The 22,206-nt window shown below is 41.7% G+C and overlaps 1 protein-coding gene across 1 annotated transcript; it reads left to right on the forward strand.

Annotated features, from left to right (window-relative positions):
- Nucleotides 1–6,513: 6,513 nt before the first annotated feature.
- On the forward strand, nt 6,514–9,941 carry wfikkn2a (info WAP, follistatin/kazal, immunoglobulin, kunitz and netrin domain containing 2a). The gene is made up of 3 exons (XM_030736170.1): nt 6,514–6,940; nt 7,554–7,870; nt 8,030–9,941. The coding sequence occupies exons 1-3, from the start codon at nt 6,728–6,730 to the stop codon at nt 9,228–9,230; spliced, it is 1,731 nt and encodes a 576-aa protein (XP_030592030.1). The 5' UTR covers nt 6,514–6,727; the 3' UTR covers nt 9,231–9,941.
- Nucleotides 9,942–22,206: the final 12,265 nt, after the last annotated feature.

Raw genomic sequence — 22,206 nt, forward strand, 5'->3', positions numbered from 1 at the left:
TGAGATCTGGTAACTATGAACTCATTGTCATGCTCAAGAAGCCAGTTTGAGATGGACGATCTGAACTTTCTGACACTGCGTTATCCTGCTGGAAGAAACCATCAGAAGACCGTTACACTGTGGTCATAAAGGGACGGACGTGGAGAGCGGTACTCAGGTAGGCTGTGGCATTTAAACAATCAACTGGTACTAAGGGGCCCAAAGTGTGCTAGGAAAATATCCTCCATGCCATTACACTACAACAACCTGAACTCTTAATACAATGCAAAATGCTTTCATATTTACCCCAAATTCTGACCCTACCATCCTAATGTCTTAGCAGAAATTGACTTATCAGACCAGGCATTTTTTTTTCCAGTCCCCTATGGGCCAGTTTTGGTGAGTCTGTGTCAATTGTATTCTCAGTTTCCTGTTCTTAATTGACAGGAGTGGCACTTGATGTGGTCTTCTGCTGCTGTAGCCCATCTGCTGCAAGGCATCAATGTGTTGTGTATTCAGAGGTGCTCTTCTAAAACCTCAGTTGTAACGTGTGGTTATTTCAGTTACTGTTGCCTTCCTATCAGCTGGTAGCAGTCTGGCTGTTCTCCTCTAGCATCATCAAGACCTTTTCACCCAAAGAACTGCGCCTCACTGGATATTTTCTCGTTCCAGACTATTCTCTGTAAACCCTGGAGATGGTTGTGTGGGAAAATCACCATTCTGATGCTCAGTTTGAAGTTCAGCTGGTCATTTTTACCACCTAAATGCATTGAAATGCTGCGATGTGATTGGCTGATCAGATATTTGCATTAATGAGTAGTTAAATAGGTATATGAAGAGGCCGGTGGGTGGACCCAAATCATGTATTCCAAGATGTGTGAGAAAGTGAGACATTACAATAGTCACAAAGTGATTGGTTCATTCAAACTTTTCATCAAAGATGGGACCTCTTATTAGTTGCTTTTATAAGAAAAACAAAAATTTCATGATTTTTTTTTTTTTTTTTTCCCCTCCATATTTCAGAATTCAGTGTTGCTCCACCTGAACTGTGGTTAAATTCAGTCACTTGACATTTTCACAACAAGCCAGTGTTGTACATCATTCTGGTATGGACTTAGCTGGCAACACATTTTGTTATGTTCCTTTTTGGTTTTAAAGAACATAAACACCACCTAACTTGTATGTGTGAAATGCTTAACCTTTTCAGTGAAATGAATACAGCGGTGTTCATGTGGTGACCAGATGTTCAGAGACAGCAAATGTGGAGAGCACAAATATTGCATAATGTACACAGAATTGTGTTCCAAAAGTTAACTCTGTGTGTGTGTGTGTGTGTGTGTGTGCGCGTGTGTCTTTGTAAAATGAAAAGCAAAGAAACGTCTCTCTTGTGAGATATGCTGCATATATTTCCTTGGACGCTTATCTGTGTATTCCTACATGTCCCTTATTGACGTGCTTTGTGTCTAGACTGAAGAATCGGCTTAGGGCCCTGCTGTGGCTGGACGCGTCTCTCTCCTTTGTTATGGAACGAGACACTCATGCCTGTTCATACTAAGCTTATTATAACGCCTTCAATGTTTTGAACCAGCCTCACCAGCTTCCCAGACCTCAGTCATGGGCAAAAGCATCTGTGGATCTACAGTGGCTTGCAAAAGTATTCATACCCCTTGAACTTTTCCATATTTTGTCACATTACAACCACAAGCATAAATATATTTCACTGGAATTTAATGTGAAAGACCAACACAAAGTGGTATACAATTGTGAAGTGGAAAGAAAATTATACATGATTCAAAACATTTTTTACAAATAAAAACTGAAAAGTGCGGTGTGCAAAAGTATTCAGCCCCCTGAGTCAATACTTTGTGGAACCACCTTTTGCTGCAGTTACAGCTGCAAGTCTTTTAGGGTATGTCTCCACCAGCTTTGCACATCTAGTGACTGACATTTTTGCCCATTCTTCTTTGCAAAACAGCTCAAGCTCAGTCAGATTAGATGGAGAGCGTTTGTGAACAGCAGTTTTCAGATCTTGCCACAAATTCTCGATTGGGTTTAGGTCTGGACTTTGACTGGGCCGTTCTAACACATGAATATGTTTGGTTTTAAACCATCCCATTGTAGCCCTGGCTTTATGTTTAGGGTCGTCGTCCTGCTGGAAGGTGAACCTCCGCCCCAGTCTCAAGTCTTTTGCAGACTCCAACAGGTTTTCTTCCAAGATTGCCCTGTATTTGGCTCCATCCATCTTCCCATCAACTCTGACCAACTTCCCTGTCCCTGCTGAAGAGAAGCAGCCCCAGAGCATGATGCTGCCACCACCATATTTGACAGTGGGGATGGTGTGTTCAGAGTGATGTGCAGTGTTAATTCTCCACCACACACCTTGTTCCACATGTTTGTTGTGTCCCCAACATGGCTTCTGGCAAACGGGACTTTTTATGGTTTTCTTTTAACAATGGCTTTCTTCTTGCCACTCTTCCATAAAGACCACATTTGTGCAGTGCACGGCTAATAGTTGTCCTGTGGACAGATTCCCCACCTGAGCTCTGGATCTCTGCATTTCATCCAGAGTCACCATGGGCCTCTTGGCTGCATCTCTGATCAGTGCTCTCCTTGTTCAGCCTGTAAGTTTAGGTGGACGGCCTTGTCTTGGTAGGTTTACAGTTGTGCCATACTCTTTCCATTTCCGGATAATGGATTGAACAGTGCTCCGTGAGATGTTCAAAGCTTGGGAAATCTTTTTATAGCCTAAGCCTGCTTTAAACTTCTCCACAACCTTATTCCTGACCTGTCTGGTGTTTGGACTTCATGATGCTGTTTACTCCCCAATATTCTCTTAACCAACCTCTGAGGCCGTCACGGAGCAGCTGTATTTGTACTGAGATTAGATTACACACAGGTGGACTCTTTTTAGTCATTAGCAGTCATCAGGCAACTTCTGAATGCAATTGGTTGCACTCAGAGAAAAGGGGGCTGAATATTTTTGCACACCGCACTTTTAAGTTTTTTATTTGTAAAAAATGTTTTGAACCATGTATAATTTTCTTTCCACTTCACAATTGTATAACACTTTGTGTTGGTCTTTCACATTAAATTCCAGTGAAATATATTTGTTTGTGGTTGTAATGTGACAAAATATGGAAAAGTTGAAGGGGTATGAATACTTTTGCAAGCCACTGTACGTGGTGCAGAACCCCGAAGTGCATTTTACAAACGGACACAAAAGGTGACGTTTCTTACAGGTACACACTTCAGCTGATGTGCTTGGACTAAGGGCCTCGGGGCATTTGTGAAACAGGAAGCCTGGGTTCGTCTGTGGGCAAAAGAAATCTGGCTACAATCACCTCTAAAGCTATAATATGCTATATTGCCAAAAGTATTTGCTTGTCTGCTTTCACACACACATAAACTTGAGTGACATCCCATTCTTAATCCAAAAGGTTTAGTATGATGTCAGCCCACCTTTTGCTGCTGTAGCAGCTTCAACTCTTCTGGGAAGGCTTTCCGTAAGGTTTAGGAGTGTGGTTATGGGAATTTTTGACCATTCTTCTGGAAACACATTTGTGAGGTCAGACACTGATATTGGACAAGAAGGCCTGGCTCACAGTCCCCACTCTAATTCATCCCAGAGTTGTTCTATCTGGTTGTGGTCAGGACTGGCAGGCCAGTCAAGCATTGAGAGTTCCTTTCATTGGAACTAAGCAGCCAAGCCCAATTCTTGGAAAACAACCCCACACCATAATCCCCCCTCTACCAAACTTTACACTTGGCACAATGCAGTCAAATAAAAAAATACTGTTCTCCCGGAAACTGCAGAACCCAGACTCATCCATTGGATTGCCAGATAGAGAAGTGATTGGTCACTCTAGAGAGTGTGTCGACTGCTCTAGAGAACAGTGACTGTGTGCTTTACACCACTGCATCTGACGCTTTGGATTGTGCTTGGTGTAAGACTTGGATGCAGCTGCTTGGCATGGAAACTCATTCTGTGAAGCTCTCTACACACTGTTTTTGAGCTAATCTGAAGACCACATGAAGTTTGGAGGTCTGGAGTGATTGACTCTGCAGAAAGCTGGTGACCTCTGTGCACTATGCGCCTCATCATCCACTGACCCTGCACTGTGGTTTTATGTGGCCTGCCGCTTCATGGCCAAGTTACTGTCATTTCCAATCACTTCCACTTTGTTATACTAACAGTTGACTGTGGAATTTAGTAGAGAGAAAATTTCACGACTGGAATTGTTGCACAGGTGGCAACAAGTCCTATCACGGTACCACGCTGGAGTTCACTGAGCTCCTGAGAGCGACCCATTCTTTCACAAATGTTTGTAGAAGCAGTCTGCATGCCTAGGTGCTTGGTTTGATACACCTGTGATCGTGGATGTGATTGGAACACCTGAAAACACAGCTTCTCAGTTTTTAACAAATACAAGAAGACAAAAGTATACCAGCCCTGTTTTAGCCACTTGTCACTGGTTACCAGTCAGTTTTAGGTCAAAGTCAAGGTCTGTTTTCAGACAATACATGTACTAAAGGCAGATAGACCGGTGGCCTGCATGGGGTCCTGCTTCTAGCTTTATTCAATATGTGACATACTCTGTAAGAACCAGTGTCGACTATGCTGAGAATGCAGGGTCTTGAGGGTTGAAGGTTAGGGTTGGAGGGTCTGTTGGTGGGAGGGGGGTGGACTCTGTGTGTGTGTGTGTGTGTGTGTGTGTGTGTGTGTGTGTGTGTGTGTGTGTGTGTGTGTGTGTGTGTGTGTGTGTGTGTGAGTGTGAGAGAGAGAGAGCGCGCGCTTCCATAAGCAAATCCTTATAATCAGTGTTAACCACATTTTCTATATGCATACTTATGTGCCTGTGTTTATGAACGTGCCCTCAGAGGGGGCTTACAGACAGCAGAGGAAAATGGGACTACAGGGTTTGGCCTATAGAGAACTGGGCCTCTTCAGGCTCAGCAGGGACTCAGCTTTGGAAGCACAGCCTACATAACCATGCTTGTAGCCCCCCTCTCTCTCTCTTACACATATAGAGACGCACTCACAGAAGCTTTCAAAATGTAAAAAGAAAATGTTATTCCTTTAAAGCTAGACCAACTATTTAACATGAGCAAAGACTTAAAGCGCAGAACCCAGTTTGATCGAAGCAGCAAACCCCTTTTCTTGTGGTTATGTTCACACCAAGCAGACCTCCAACCTATTTGTTTTGTTTTGAGGCCTTCTCTTCTGCAGCACTTCCTGGAATTGCCTTTTGCGGGAAATGATACAGTTCCTCACAGCATGATTTCAAGCTGTACTATTTGTAATGTCCTGCATGTCAATATTGTGATAGCTGCCAAATGACCCTGCAGTCTCTCCTTTACTGCAGCATGCCCTGCCTGAGGTTTTTCCTTTTAGTGATACCAGACATTGTAATGCTTTGAACTAAGAAAATTAAACACCAATTCCAGAGAAACATTCATACCCAAACATGGACTATCATCTGACAGCAGATATTTGTGTACTTTTTGATTATAACTGTCTAACTCATCAGTAACAGCCATCAGAGGAGGATCATTTCCAAAGATTTGCAGTGCCTATTTAGCAGTTTGGGGATGATTTAGGACTTAATAAACTAGTAATATTATAATGCTAAGGCAGAAATTAAAATTATGTCTTTACATGTCAATTAAAAACCTGAACAGAGATCCTGACGCGTTATCATCTGTCTGAAAAGTGTGAATTCTGTTGTTCTTGGAGTATCCAAAATAAAAAGGTTCAAATTAGTGTTAAAGCCTATATAATAGCCGACATGTGTGCAGCCACACCTGCATTTAAATTTATGCTTGAATCATAAAATTGTTCTCATGAAGCAGGCACTCTTTGATACTCTTTCCGTACATAAGTCAAACCAGAACAGGATGTGCAAAACGCAGAGAGTCGACGGAACTGCGCTGAGTTTGGCGCTATCTTCTGGAGAATAATATTTTCTTCAGATGAGCCGGTCAGATTTTTACAGAAATCACTGCATTTTATCGCAAAGCACAGAAACGTCGCAATAATGTGTTACACCATCTCTATAAGAGATTTCTGAACAGAAACCCACACAAAGCTCGATATGCGACTGGATTGGGCCTATTACAAAATAACCATTTTTCTTTGTCAGTGTTAATCTTAACACTGATAATTGAGAATGAATGAGCTGCGCCACCGCGTGATGTCCTTTTTTATTAATAGACTGCATCTCTCTTACACCCATTTTCATGGTTTCTAAATTATGATAAACTGTATCTGATCAAATTTCGAGATCATCGCTACTTTTCACCGACATTGTAAATTAAGGGTTAAGGCAGGCAGCGCTTTACGCACAGGTGTCTCTCCACTCTTCTGTGAAACAACGCCTGCAAACTGTTAGCGAACTTTTTTTTTTTTTAATTAAGTTGTTCATAACTGTAACCCAGCTGGGTTTTGCTGTCCGAGCAGACAGGTCACTGTAATTCATCTAGCTAGACCTTAAGGGGGTTCGTACCACCGCAGTCCTCATCTCTTGCTACCATTAACGTAGCAAAAAAATCGGACAGCTCTCAAGATCGGGACCAGTCCCGCAAACGCCTTTCCCCCCCTCAGTTTTATTCGTCATCTGTTTCCATCTGTTTTCTTTTCTCTTCTTCTTTCTTTTTGAGTGGCGATAGTTTAACGACCTCTGAAAATCATTAAACTCCGGGAAAATCCGTTGTATTTTCGGCATTTTAGTGCTTCCATTACGCGCCGGATATGTGGTGGATGCTGTTTCACCGATGGATTTGGTTTCTTCTTGGACATTGTTATACTCTACTCCTTTACAGAGACAGCTGCCGCGTGAGAGCGATGCCCATGTCTGTGGCAAAAGTAGTGTATTCTCACGCAGGTCTTTGCCCGAATGATCTGAACCCTAACCTGTGGGTGGATGCTATGAGCACCTGCATGCGCGAGTGCGAATCTGACCAGGTGAGTTCTCTTAATGCTTGTAAAATGTTTGCCGGCATCCGAGGCGTAGGCAAATCGGCTTCAAAACAGGAGAAATGTATTTGATTAAAGAGCGCACAGTGCGCAGCTGTGTTTCTGAGAATTTCATGTGGATTGCTACTGAATGCTGAAGTTAAAACTGTCGAGGCGGAACAAAAAGAGGATTTAGGAAAAAAAAAAATCACAAAAGTCGGAATAAATTATGTTCTTTTAGTAGATCAGGATTTCAGATGTCAGACATCCAGGTTAAGAAGAAACTTCTGTTTTCTCCCCGTTTGCACTGTAATAGAAACTGAACGCAACCAAAATCATTTCTGTGGTAGGGTCATTTACCAGGCGTGCGTTTATAACAAAATTCACTCCTTTTCAAGTTTTTATCCATGTTGTCAGATGTTGGCCAAAACTGTTGCAAACAGAAACATTTAAAGAATCCTCATGATCAAAGTTCATCTCAGTGAAAATTTGCAGGTAATATTTGGCCTTAAAAAAAGCCTTGAACTGTCTTCTCTGTTTTGTCCAATTCATGTATTTGAATTCACTGCAATTCACTGCTGCTGTGTGGTAGAAAAGTGTTATTTTCTCTCCCAAACTTTAGGACTGTGAGACTTTTGAGAAGTGCTGCCCTAATGTGTGTGGTAACAAGAGCTGCGTGGCAGCACGCTATATAGACATCAAGGGCAACAAGGGCCCCATTGGAATGCCAAAGGGTGCCACCTGCGACAAGTTCATGTGCTCTCAGCAAGGGTCTGAGTGTGACATCTGGGATGGCCAGCCAGTTTGTAAGTGCAGAGACCGCTGCGAGAGAGAACCCCACTTCACATGTGCATCTGACGGCATGACATATTATAACAAGTGCTACATGGATGCAGAGGCCTGTTCCAAGGGTATCTCTATCTCTGAGGTCACCTGCAGGTAACATGTTAAGTATTTTAGATCTCTGCTGTTTGTTTTTGGTAATGAGGTAAAGTTGTCTTACTTCTGGCTTCAGTACAGAAATATTAATGTATTTTGTGGGCAAAACGTCCAAATAGGAACCTTTGACATTAACTGGCTCTGATTTATTACTTACAGGTACCACCTGACCTGGCCAAACACCAGCCCACTCCCTGTGGAGACCACTTTACATCCCACAACTGCCCTCCAGACCACCCTCCCGACTGACATCCAGCTCCCCGCCATACACAACGGACCCAGCCAGCAGGCTGTTTTTGTAGGTGAGACAGCTACCTTCCTGTGTGAAGTGTCTGGGAAGCCACATCCAGAAATCACCTGGGAGAAACAACTGAAAGGCAAAGAGAACATCATAATGAGACCCAATCATGTCCGAGGGAACGTCGTGGTCACTAACATCGGTCAGCTGGTTATATACAATGCACAGCTTCAGGATGCTGGAATCTATACGTGCACAGCCAGAAATGTTGGCGGAAGTGTGTCGTCACACTATCCCTTGGTGGTGATCAAGAAAGAAACGAAAGGTAAAAATGAAGAGGGGAACAGCACCAACCTGCCTTTTCCAGCTACTGAGTGCCTAAAGAGTCCAGACACAGATGACTGTGGGGAAGAGACCATGAGCTGGTACTATGAACCAAAGAGGAACAACTGCTTCACTTTTACCTACAGTCAGTGCAATAAAAACTTAAACCACTTTGACACCTATGAAGCCTGCATGCTGTCATGTGGAGGAGAGCTGGCAGCTCCCTGTAGTCTTCCAAGCCTCCAAGGGCCCTGCAAAGCCTATGAGCCCCGCTGGGCTTATAGCAGCACCGTCAAAAAGTGCCAGTCATTTGTTTATGGAGGCTGCGGCGGCAATGAGAACAACTTTCAATCTAAAGAAGCCTGCGAAGAGATGTGCCCCTTTCCGAAGAACAACAACTGCAAGGTGTGCAAACCCCGAGGCAAGATGGTGGCCAGCTTCTGCAAGAGCGACTTTGTGATCCTCGGCCGGGTGACTGAGCTGACAGAAGAGCAAGAGTCAGGCCATGCTTTGGTGACAGTGGAGGAGATTTTGAAGGATGAGAAGATGGGTCTCAGGTTCTTTGGCAAAGAACCGTTGGAGGTGACACTTCTAAACATGGACTGGAACTGCCCCTGCCCCAATATCACTGTAGCCGACGGGCAGCTCATCATCATGGGAGATGTTCACAATGGCATGGCCGTCCTGCAGCCCGACAGCTTTGTAGGCTCCTCCAGTAATCGCAGGATCAGGAAGCTGCGTGAGGTTATCAGCAAGAAAACCTGTGATTTCATTAAAGATTTTTCTGCCATCCAGTAGACTCTAATAGCAACTGAAAGTTCATTACAGGTTGTCATTTTCAGATAAATCTAAACTCCAGTGACCTCAACAGTCAGACTGACTGCCAACAAACACTAACTATAAACTTACCTGCAGGTTGTTGTCTATATCCTGTTTCCCTTCCTCTCTCATTTTCCATACTGCTCAGAAGGTCTCAGAAAAACATTTGACATCATCTGTACTGTTCTCACTGTTCATATTATTTCTTTTTATTCAGTTGTGGGGTATGCTGTCTGGATTAAGCAAGTGGAATATTAATAATCAGGAGCATTTACCCTGTATAAAAAATGTAATCCTTTTCCTTTCCAAATGTTACCCAGATATAAACTAATGCCACTCATATTGCAGTATATTCTAATACCATTAGTATAGTTGTTTTATTTTTTTATGGGTATCTCACAGTTGATATTTTGTAACATCTGTCCTCAGCACTTGAGCTCACTATAATGCCATGTGACGCCTCAGTTCATCAACCAGAATCAGATAAGCTCTTCAGTTCCTTTTTTTGGATAAGTTTTCATTTTTAATACAGTATGTATGTGGACTTGTGTACTTCATATTTATTTTTCCTGGTCTATTCTAATAGGGCTGTAGCTGGAGGATATATACACATGCAGAGTGTGGCTCTGTTAATCTAATTAACAGATTAACAGAGACATATTAATTAGTCACACGACATGTTTTTTTTTTTTTTTACTTCATCTATGATATCCTACATTAATGTTTATTAAAACATGTATGAAATATGATAATAAACAAATAAAGTTGATCTTGAAAATGTTCCTTCCCTCTTGATTTTTTTTTTTTTTTGTTTTTCTTTTATTAATGCTGTTACCTCCTCTGAAGGACAAATACCAGACATAGCCACAATTTGTCAAAGCATTAAGGTGGGCAGTGCATGTTGTTCTGTAGTTGACATCCCTCCATCCATGTCCTCCTTACACACACACACACACACACACACACACACACACACACACACACACACACACACACACACACACACACACACACAGGACTGAGTCTGGCATTAAAATCTGAAACAGGTCACATTCCAGCACAGCTGTGGTGGCCTGTGGAGCTGTGTGTTGTGTTGTGTCTGGGTCTGGGGCCCTCGCATAGCACACACCCCACCGGCCATCCATTGGCCTTGCACGGCCCCTTTCATGTGAAAGAGGCCGCGGTGAAGGGGAAGAGGAGGAGAGGGATGTTGGCTGATTCTCTCTCTTTTGCTCACTCAGTTGGCCACATCTGTGTTTAGGGGACATAATAGAGAACAGAGAGAGGAGTTGAAGGGGTGTAAAAAGTTAAGCAGGAACAGGACACGGTAACCCATGAAGCGAGCGAGTCAGTACACGCGGTTATTCAGAAAACTTTTTAGGTTTTTAAGGTAAGATCTCGGTTGTGGAAGGAAGATGCTGGAAAACAATTCAAACTTGCAGGTTTTTGTAATTTGAGAATCGAGGCAGGGTTGATAAATGTTTGTACAGAATTTGTGAGCTGGACCAGCTGATCATAAAGCCGGCTAGCCTTTGAATGCCCTCCCACCTCTCCCCCTTATATCCCCTTCTCTAAAACCCTTCCTCAATCCTCATCCTCGACCACCTTCCCACCAACCGACAACCAGCCTTGGGCGGCGACCTCTGACCCTGCTAATGAAAAAGAGGCCACCAAGGAAAAGGCCACTTTCATTAGAACTGTTGACAAGTTTTAAGTGACTGGCCGAGCGCCAGACGGAGCTCCACACAGCCTCCTTGATGTACTACACATCACAGCTGGCTGTTGATTTCAGTATCAAGTTCACTTAGAGACCACCAGCCAGGCAGCCGGCCAGACAGACCATAATAATAAGCCAGACAGCCACAGGTACAAAGGGGGGGCACAGTGACCTCAGTGACACTATACCACTGAACAACTTCAAGGGATTCAGAGGGGTGATGTATTTTCACTTTAAGATGACTAATTTGAAAAAAGAATTACATTGTACATTAGCTATGTTGCACAGGGAATGCAGTTGTTTTCATGTATTAAGGCTGAACAGCCAACCAGTGTCCATAAGCATTACAGAGTAGGATGAAAATGTTTTGTCAAACATTTTCATTATAACTTGGTAAATATCTGTAAAACTATACATACATGTGATATAAAATAGAAACAGAGTAGGATCAGTCTTTGCAGTGTTTCTTTGGCTTACAGTTGAATACAGTTGAAGACAAAATGTGTAATCACAAGTTGTTTTTTTGTTTTTTTTTTGCTATTTGTGAACATCAGAAACAGTATTTTTCATTCCACATCAGTGTTTGCAAATATTTAGGAACATTTAGGCAAGGGACCAAGCACATTCATCTGCAACTTCAAACAGTTATTGGTTATAAATGTCTTTATATTTAACATATGTTATGTTTCCTCTAAGTTGAATTGTCTAACGCCCTAAAATAAATGAAAATTGAAAATGTAGTGTATGTCAGTGCACATGCATTGTCAAAATCTGCTGACTTCACAGGTGTAAGTAGCAAGCATGAATGCTGTAAAACAAAAAAAATAGATAGATGGCCTATGTTTTGTTCCCACAGTAGATATTTTGTTCAGTATAACTTATTTAACATATAACATATTTTTTCTACATACTGTTAACAATCAGTAAATGTAAACCTAACAAATCTTCACGCAAACCTAACAAAGTTATAGTCCACTTGAGATTATGTTTTTTTATTCAGCTCTGCCAGAATTATTATTGTAGAGTCTTTATCTTACAATATAATGCGCCATGAGGTGACTGTTTGTTGTGATTTGGTGCTATATAAATAACATTGAATTGAATTGAATGAAAAATAAAAGCAAACAATGATGCACATGTGATGTTTGCACCTGCAGTCCTTTCAAAAACTGGATAAGTTACTAATTTAGCCTAACATTTTACTCATCTTAGGAGGCTGAGATGAAATCATGCAGCAGATCAGGACATCACAATGAAGTATAATCAGAACTAACAACACAGTACATTGCTGGATGCTGGAGCCCCCAATTAACAGTTACTAGGAAAATTATACTACTGCTTCTTCAACAGTCAGTGTATTTGCCCACTGGGTGGCAGCAGAGTACTTTAAAAAAAAAAAAAAAGAAAAACGCAGGCAATGAGCCATTGTTAGATTTTTCTAAGTACATTTAAATAATATTGTATTCAAAATAATGCTTTAGGTTAGTTCTAGAGTTGTCCTTGATTTATATTTACTGTTTAATGACCACCTTTATTCTTCCACACAGTCTGAACTCTCTCAGCCAGCTTTCTTGTTATTTCTTTAAGTAGTCTTCAGGAATAGTTCTCCAGGCTTCTTGAAGGATGTTCAAAGCTCTTCTTTGGATGTTGGGTGCCATTTGTTCTGTTCTCTGTCAGGATGATCCTACACTACTTCAATAATGTTGAGGTCTGGACTCTGGGGAGGCCAATCCATGACTGATAGTGTTGCATTTTTTTCTATGCAGGTATGCTTTTGCTGTCAGTGTGTTTGGGATCATGCTGAAAAATTAAGTCACTGCCAATTAGAGAGTTTCCACATGGTATTGCATGGTGGTTTAAAATCTGATGGGACCTTTCTGTGTTCATAATTCTATCAATTTTGACAAGATCCCCAACACCACTGGCTGAAATGCAGCCCCAAACTCTGACAGAGCCCCCATTGTGTTGGTGGTTGTTGTACCTCTCCCCTCCATACATACCTACAATAATTTTTTTTAGTCCATTTCTTGTGTAATTTGGCACTCCTCAGCCTTTTCTCCCTGTTTCCCTTCCTTGAGAATCACTTTATGACAGCCACCCTTCCACTGAGACCATTTCTGATGAAGCTTCAGTGAACAGTAGATGGATCAACTGAAGGGCCAGATACATCTCTCAGGTCCTTTGTCAGGTGGATTTCTTTCCTATTTCTTAATTATATAACTTTCAGATACTGCTTCAGGCACATCTATTGTAGATAGTGTTTTAGACCCGACACTTCTTTAATCCTTTGTCCAATAAATAATTATTGCACACTTTCTGTAAATCCTATGAACTTCATTTCACTTCTCAAATATCACTGTGTTCATCTGCTATATTTAACTGAAATTGCTGATCCGAACAACCAATGATTTATAAAGGAAAATCATGAAAATAATCAGGGGTGCCCAAACTTTTGCATACCACTGTAGCACTTTGAGAATCCTTTTGTTGGTGCAAAAATACTATTTTATGCCTGTCAAACTGTGCTATCTTTGGCTTTTTTCAGAGATTAAAGAAATGGGAACAGATGATACATTTTTGCAACATGCTGCCAGTTAAAAAGTGCCTAAAGATACAATTTAAACTCAGTTCTTTGCCAAGTTGTCTGTTATATGTAGACACAACACTGGTTCATCCCCTGAGTTAGGTGTTTTTTTTATGCTTGAATGATTCATAAGTCAGTGTGAAGTTGCTTAACAAACAAACAAAAATGTATCTGAAATTGGTCAGGTACAAGGACTAGGATGAAAATGAGTGAAAAAGTAGCCAATGTCCAAAGAAAAACTTTGTAAAAAATAAAACAAAATAAAAGCCTGGAAAACTATTGCTCAAGACCACATTAAAAATTACCAGAATGTCTGGCTCCCTCGGAGCAAAAGATAAAGAAATGAAAGGTTCACTCACCCATCCAAATTATTGAATTCAGGTGTTCCAATCACTTCCATGGCAACAGGTATATAAAACCAAGCACCTAGGCATGCAGACTGCTTCCACAAACATTTATGAAAGAATGGGTCGCTCTCAGGAGCTCAGTGAATTCCAGCATGGTACCGTGATAGGATGCCACCTGTGCAACAAGTCCAGTCATGAAATTTCCTTCCTACTAAGTATTCCACAGTCAACTGTTAGTGGTATTATAACAAAATGGAAGCAACTGGGAATGATAGCAACTCAGCCATGAAGTGGTAGGCCACATAAAATCACAGAGTGGGGTCAGATTAGCTCAAGAACTGTGTGTAGAGAGCTTCATGGAATGGGTTTCCGTGGCCGAGCAGCTGCATCCAATCAATACAACACCAAGCGCAATGCAAAGTGCTGGATGCAGTGGTGTAAAGCACACCGCCAATGGGCTCTAGAGCAGTGGAGACATGTTCTCTGGAGTGACAAATCACACTTCTCCGTCTGGTAATCCAGTGGATGAGTCTGGGTTTGGCGGTTGCCAGGAGAACGGTACTTTTCTGACTGCATTGTGCCAAGTATAAAGTTTGGCGGAGGGGGGATTATGGTGTGCAGTTGTTTTTCAGGAGCTGGGCTCAGCCCTTTATTTGGAGTGAAAGGAACTCTTAATGCTTCAGCATACCAAGATATTTTGGACAATTTAACGCTTCCAACTTTGTGGGAACAGAGTCCTGACCTCAATCTGAACAGAGTCTGACCTCACAAATGCGCTTCTGGAAGAATGGTCAAAAATTCCCATACATACACTCCTAAACCTTATGGAAAGCCTTCCCAGAAGAGTTGAAGCTGCAAAGGGTGGGCAGAAATCGTATTAAACCCTATGGATTAAGAATGGGATATCACTCAAGTTCATATGTGTGTGAAGGCAGAGGAGTGAATACTTTTGAAAATACTTTTGAAAATATAATGTATTATAGATTTTCAAATGTTCATACACACAAACAAACACACACAATGTACCACTTTATCTTATGAATGAATCCACAAGCAGTCAGCCAGATGGTCATGTAGCTTGTGCCCAATGCTTTGGATGCATTAGTACTTCATGTACACACGCACGCATTCTCAATAGCAGCTCTTCAGTGCACAGCTGGTCTGTATGTACACTAAAATTTGCCAGATGGGGAAGAACAGAGAGAAGGCCAAAAAAAAACAGAAAGTCATAAATTATCAAGATAAAATGCAGATTGAGCTCAGTGGATTAATGTAATGTTGATAGCAGTAGCTGATGAGTTGGTAAGCTGGAGTTTTTCCACTCACACAAAGCCCATTTCATATTTGAACAGACAAATGGCGAACAAGAACATGCAAAAATCACTTTGCAGGCTTGCAATTTAGCAATAGCACCACTGTGTGTCTCTTGTTTATTTTTCAGGATATTTGGGATGTGTTGTGAATGGAAGGTCTGCAGATATTTGACCATTAGGAGGAAAAGTGAAAAGGGTAAAAGAGAACAGATAAAAGCAAAGAGGAAGAAGGGAAGAGTAGGCAGTCAAGAACGGTAAAGAGACAGGAGAAAGGAGAAAGAAAGGACATCAGAGCAAAGGGTAGGGGGGTGGAGTGGAGTGGAGGCTTGGATAAGTGAGAGCAGAGAGGTCATTGTAACGTAAGGAGGGTGTAAATTGTCCAGAACATTAAACTGCTGCTGGTGCCTCTTGGGGATTCTTTTTCTCATTTATCTTTAAATTTCTAAAAATAGTACCCGCTCAACGTACGGTGATAGCAGGACACACTGTTCAAAAAATGCACGATAATGTAGACACAAAATTGTCTGTGTCACCTGCAAGTGAAACGGTAAAAACACAAAAGGGAACATTAGATTTAGTCTCCATCATGCTCAAATGTGATTAACAGAGAGAGAGAGAATAAACTGACACCACTGAGAGAGAAAGAGGACAGGGAGTGGCCAAAAAAAGAGACAGGAAGGGGGGGGCTGGGATAGAGGGATGTTTTGGGACAAAATATGCTAATCCCAAGCCAACATCACACAGTTATTTTAGGGAATTTCTCATTGTTCTATTTTGGGACAAAGACCGTTGTCCTAGTGTGACCCAGCAGAAAAGCAGCAGAGACCAGATGCTATCAGGAGTGGAAACAAGAAAAGCCAGTCTCTTGTGGATGTGACTGATCTGCCTTACATTCGACTAGATGTGAAAAAGAGAAAAGGAAATCTGCTAGGAGAAAGGGAAGCACATGGGGGTGGGTGGGTGGGTGGGGGGGGTTGGGTTGTGATGCTGGTACTTGTGGCTGCTTTAAAATGAAAGGGATCATGTTTTCAGACAAAGGCCAACATGAAAGAAATCTTCTCACATCACAAACTGTATTATATGTGAGTGGTGCAAGTTTGATGTGTGATGTTCAAATTTGGCCAACAGTCCATATGTACTAATTTGGTGAGTGGGCTGGAGGTGTGGGGACACTGTTAACAAGGATGAGAATTGTCCTCCTGGCACCCTGAAACTTAACTAACATTACCCAGTGGAATTACTAAAGGCCTACAGGAACCTCCTGGTTGAGCTCAGAGCTTGAACAATGATGCTTCGCTTTGAAGACAGGATTTAATGCAGCTAGTGGTGCTGGCATCAAGCTAAGTGGTCATGGACAATAAATCTCCACACTGTAGGCTATATAGTTGTTAACACACAACATCTCAGTCTATAGGTGTTTTTATAGCAACATAAAAATTACTGCTAATGTTTTGCCTGGCACACATCTAATATTGTATGTGATTATGTGCAGCTTTAATTGGTGCACACCAAGAATGATGCTGCAACTTATTCTGTTTTCATGAATATGGAAAGCAGTTCCCATCGCACGTGCCTACAGACAGCATTCACTCACAGAAACAAACTCCACTTGTTGACATTTTTCAAAGTTTTACTTACTTTGGTAACCAACCACTGTGTGGGTAATTAACCAATACTGAAATCACTGTCATGTTATGTAGTCCCAGTAGCGGCTGCTGTAAGAGGTATACCCACTGGCATTTTTTATTAGGTACACTTTGCTTGCACATCCATGATTTTAATCTCCTGTTCCACCACATCCCAAAGGTGCTCTATTGGATTGAGTTTTCATGGCTGTGGAGGACATTTGAGTGCAGTGAACTCATTGTCATGATCAAGAAACCAGTGTGAAATGATTTGAGCTTTGTGACATGGAGTGTTACCATGCTGGAAGCAGTCATCAGTAGATGGGTGCCCTGTGGTCATAAAAGGATGGTCATGGTCAGCAACAATACTCCGGCACACTGTGGAGATTAAACGACGCTCAATTAGTAAAAAGGGGCCTAAAGTGTGCCAAGAAAACATCCCCACACAGTTTTAAACCATCACCAACAGCCAGAACCATTGATACAAGGCAGGATGGATCCATCCTTCCATGTTGTTTACACCAAATTCTGAGTCTATAATCTGAATGCTGCAGCAGAAATTGAAACTTGTCTGACCAGGCAACATTTTTCCGATCTTCTGTTGTCTAAGTTTGATGAGCCATATGAATTGCAGCCTTAGTGTCCTGTTCTTAGCAGTCAGGAGCGGCATCTGGTGTGGTTGCCTGCCAGTGCAGCTCATCTGCTTCAAGATTTGATGTGTTTTGCATTCAGAATTGCTCTTCTGCATACCTTGGTTGTGACAATTGGCTTGAAATGCTGTTACCTTCATATCATTTCATTCTCCACTGACCTCTGACATCAACAAGGCATTTTCACCTTTCAACTGCTGTCCTCACTGGTTGTTTGGGAAAATCCCAGCAGATCAGCAGTTTCTGAAACACTCAGACTAGCCCATCTGGCACCAACAACCATGCCATGTTCAAAGTTATTTAATTCACCCTTCCTCCCCATTCTGATGCTCAGTGTTTCTAGCTGTCAGGATGACCTGATGAAGTTTGAATGTCAGCGGGTACGCTTGACCATGTCTGCATGCCTAAATGCATTGAGTTGCTGCCATTTGCTAATTAGATATTTGCATTAATGAGCAGCTGAACAGGCGTACCCAAAAAAAAAGTGGTCAGTGAGTATATTGCTACATATAAAAGGATCATAGTGCTTTTATTTTGTGAGCTGTGCTTACGAGAGAATTTCAGAAGCCAGTCTGTTTTGGTTTGTGTATATACCAGGCCTTTCCTCACTGACAAACCCCAAGGCTCTAAAAACCCTTTCTACTTACAGCCTCAGTGACTTCACAACCCCTGTTGCTACCACAGGGGTACCAGATGGGCCAAAGGATGCAAGTCTTTGCTGAATGCTATAAAGCTCTGCAGACACTGGAGGGAGTTCTAGACTTCTCTCTTTCATTATGAGTGAAAGAAAGAGAAAAGTAATTTGTGTGATGTTTACAGTGTGAGTCATTTTTATGTTTTGACTCAGTGGTAATATTGCTGAATGTACCATACTGACCTTGTAATGAGGCAGCAGGTGAAATATCTTATTAGATGAAAACTTAAGTGCTTTTGGTTTGTTTACATTTGGCTTTGACTGTGAAAATCAGTCCTCTTTCAAGTAAACAGACATTTTAAGATGACGTGGTTAACTTATTAGCAAATAAATACTCATTTATACGTTAAGTGGACATAGAACAACATTATCTTTCATTTAGAACTATTGTTTTTTCTAATGCGTCCTTTCTTTCAGCTAAATGTTGGTCTCAAACAACACTCAAAGAAAACTTTTTGTCTCTTTTGCTGCTAAATGTTCCACAATGTTTCACCAGCTTGGAGCTAAAATATCTATTTATAGATGGGTGTGTGTAGCTGATAATATAGAGTGCTTTTTCCTACTTTTTGTCTGAAAACACACTCTTGTTCAGAGGTGGGCAATTGTGGAGGGTGCTGTAGAGAGTGCACCCTCCACAACAGTCCCAGTTTCTCATGTGGCACCTTGGGAAAATTAATTTCCCACCCCTGCTCTTGTTGTTTCAATTGTGTTCCTCAAGCCATTCTGCCAGAAGTTTTTGTAGTGTGGTCAGGGCATTTCCTGCCAAAAGTAGTGCCAAAGAAATGTCAAATCACTTCCCCAGAGCAATACAAGCAGGTATATTTTATTTTTTATTTTGTTGTCTGTGTTTGGTGCTTCCATTTCAGCCTGTTTATTACCATTTTAGTGTCTGACTAATGGCAGCCATTACATAACAGGTCACTCCCGACCTGTTGTTTGAGCCCTGTGTCAAACAACAGGTCTGTGTGAAACAGCACAGTAAGTAGTTTGATTCCCCCCACTTATTGAATTGTGTACAGTTTACAATCCATTTATAACCAATTTCTTGTTTTATGACTGACATGATCTTCATATTGTCACGTTGCACAATAGTGCGGCTTTATGCATAATGCATATTGTAAGACTTAGGTGTCTGACCTTATTTCAAGAGAAGCATTACATAAGTGTTCACTACTTGAAATGGAAGGAAATGCCTGGGCCTGTCTGAGACAGAGAACGAGATAGAAGGTGCAGCTGAACTATTTTTGGATACAGTCAGATTCTTTTCCCCCACCGTTTGTGCCTCTTTGCCTTTAGAGAATATGAATATTAATCAATGCTTTTATCGTTTGCTATGGAAAGGCTCCCTCTGTGCTTGAATGGCAGGAAAGCCATAAACCTGTTTCCCTCTGCTGTATTACCACATGACTCAAAAACAGAGAAACAAGGCTGACTTGTTTGAACATAAAAGTGGCTGCGTGGAAGAGAAGCTGGGCTGCACACCTGAATAATTTGTCTTCTCAAATTTATTTAGAGAAGGGGTGATTAGTCACCAGCAGGTAAAAAAGAGAACATTTTTCAAAGATGGGTATTCTTAAGCACCTCTGGATACATACACAACAGTATTTACACTTACATATATGTGCATGCTTTTTGGCTGCAGTTCAAATACCTCTAAGCCTGCTACAGATGAAATCCTCACGTGCAGCTCTCATCTAATCACAGCTTGTGTGTTTGTGTGTGTGTATGTCTGTGCGTGGGTACGGTATTATTCTGGGTGGCAGTTCCCAGGACGTCACGCTTTCATCCTGAGCAGCTTAGGCAGCATGCCAGTGTGTATTAAACATCCAAATCACATGACACTTGACCTTTGACCTCTGCTGTGTCCAGCAAGTAAGAAAAAGACATAAGCTCAAGCAGAAGTGAGTGAAACACTGAGAAGAAACAAGAGAAGGAAATAGATTTGATTAAAGGACAAGGTAAGATGAATAGGGTGGTGCGGTGGTTAGCACTGTCCCTTTCTGTGTCTGTGTGGGTTCTCTCTGGGTACTCCTCCCACAATCCAACAGCATGCAGGTTAGGTTAACTGGTGATTATAAATTGACTGTAGGTGTTAATGACTGTCTGTCTCTTTGTGTTAGCACCTGTTCAGGGTATAACCCCCGCCCCAAGTAACCCTGAACTGGATAAGCAGAAGAAAATGGATGGATGGTAGGTCAGATGAATAGGAAAGGTGGTAGGAACATGGTGAAGTTGACAGTTATTAACGATCTCCCCAGTGGGAAGCTCCTGTCAAGTGACCAATAATGGGCTGTATGAATCAACTGCAGAAGGCCACAGAAAGTTACCCTGAGGATGTGATTACGTTAAGCTGTTACCATAACAACTGGAGATCCAGCTGGCATAGAGAAAAAAAAGTTTTAGGAATAAATCGAGGAGTCCTTCAACAGTTCATTCTCTGCACATTGCACATTCTTTATTCATTTACTTTATTTTGATCAAATATGCTTGCCTGTATATATCATTCTAATAGAAACAAGTATATTTACTTAGAAGAAAGTTGTTTCTATTCTATAATCTATTAGATTATAGAATGCCTATGTAACCCTCCTTTATATTTCCCACCCTGTGATATGGTAGTGAACAATGTGCTTTGCTGTAGATGCTTCAATTGCCCACGTCAAACTTGAAAGTAGCTGAATTCAGTACGCACCAAGTGCATGTTAATGGAAGTGGGGTTTTGGCATTAGTGAGATGGTCTTTTTCATAAAGTTTGTCGATTATACTCACCCTGTCTACGAGTCTGCTACGGTCTGCCCAGGTCCGAGTGACATAAATTTCTTCATCAGATGGTGAGCATGATGATCCATGTGAACAGTTGCTAGCCTGCCTGTTTTGCTTTGATTAGACTATGTTGAGTTCATGGACACAAACAGCTGGAGACCCAACAGTTGAGTACTAATTCCTGTTAAACTTTTTTGAAGTCCACTGCCAGGGGTGCATGCATGGTTGGTGCATTGTAATTAAATTCTCTGCAAAGCTAGCCCCTGTGGTCTCACACACACAAAAAAAAACAAAACAGGTAGGTCCGCAGACGTCCACACGGACCATCGTGCTTACGTCACTTGGACCTGAGCACACCCTAGGGGACTCGCAGACGTGGAAAGTATAATCGCAGCTTTTGTTTGCGCCTGCGAAGACTCATCTGCTGTGAATTTACATTACAGTGCAGCAACTACACATATACCCCAGGTGGTGGACTTCAAGCTAAGTTCAAAGAAGTATAACAGAAATGAGTACTTGGCTGTTGAGGCGCCAGCCATAGGTGTCCACGATACAGTATAACCCAGGTGTAAACTTGTCGTGTATGGACAGAATCTCTCAGCATTATGTTTAAATGCACTCTCTGGCTGGTAGCGCATTTCTTCACAGCAGGGTTAATGTAGCGAATATATTTTAATCCAAATAACAAATCTTTTCATGAGCTCAGCAAAGGAATTTCTGTTGCATAAACCAAACTCAATAAGTGAAAACCAAAAAAAATCAGTGAGTGAAAACAAAGCAAAAAGTGCAGAACACAGAGTTCCCAGATGGACACATGAGCAACCTCCGTATGCAGACCTCTGAATGCAGACTTTGTTCTCTTTAAAAGAGGACTGACCATCTAACATTGCCTGAGCTGGTACATCAAGGCACCGCTGCCAAAGGATACCTCGTGTGCATCACCTGGGATGTATTTGTTAGTATTTGAAAGCGTGGGATGAAAATGCATTTGTACACCTCCTTCTCATCACATCAAAAGGTTTGTTGTTCACTCCCTTGTAGCATTAATTAATTTTATAGCCACATACTGTGACTCATTTCATCAAACTCACATTTGATGCCCACTCTTTAAAAAACGGGTTATGTGTGCTCTCTGATGTGTGTAATTGCCAGGCAATATGATTTTGTCCTTGGTGGTCCCTGAGCCAGTCTTCCATATGGCATTTTTGGGCTCTAATGTCTTTTCTAATGTGTGTTCTGCGCTTTAATCATCTTCCCGAGCA

This window comes from Archocentrus centrarchus, chromosome 8 (genome assembly GCF_007364275.1).
Source record: "Archocentrus centrarchus isolate MPI-CPG fArcCen1 chromosome 8, fArcCen1, whole genome shotgun sequence".
Lineage (NCBI taxonomy): Eukaryota > Metazoa > Chordata > Actinopteri > Cichliformes > Cichlidae > Archocentrus > Archocentrus centrarchus.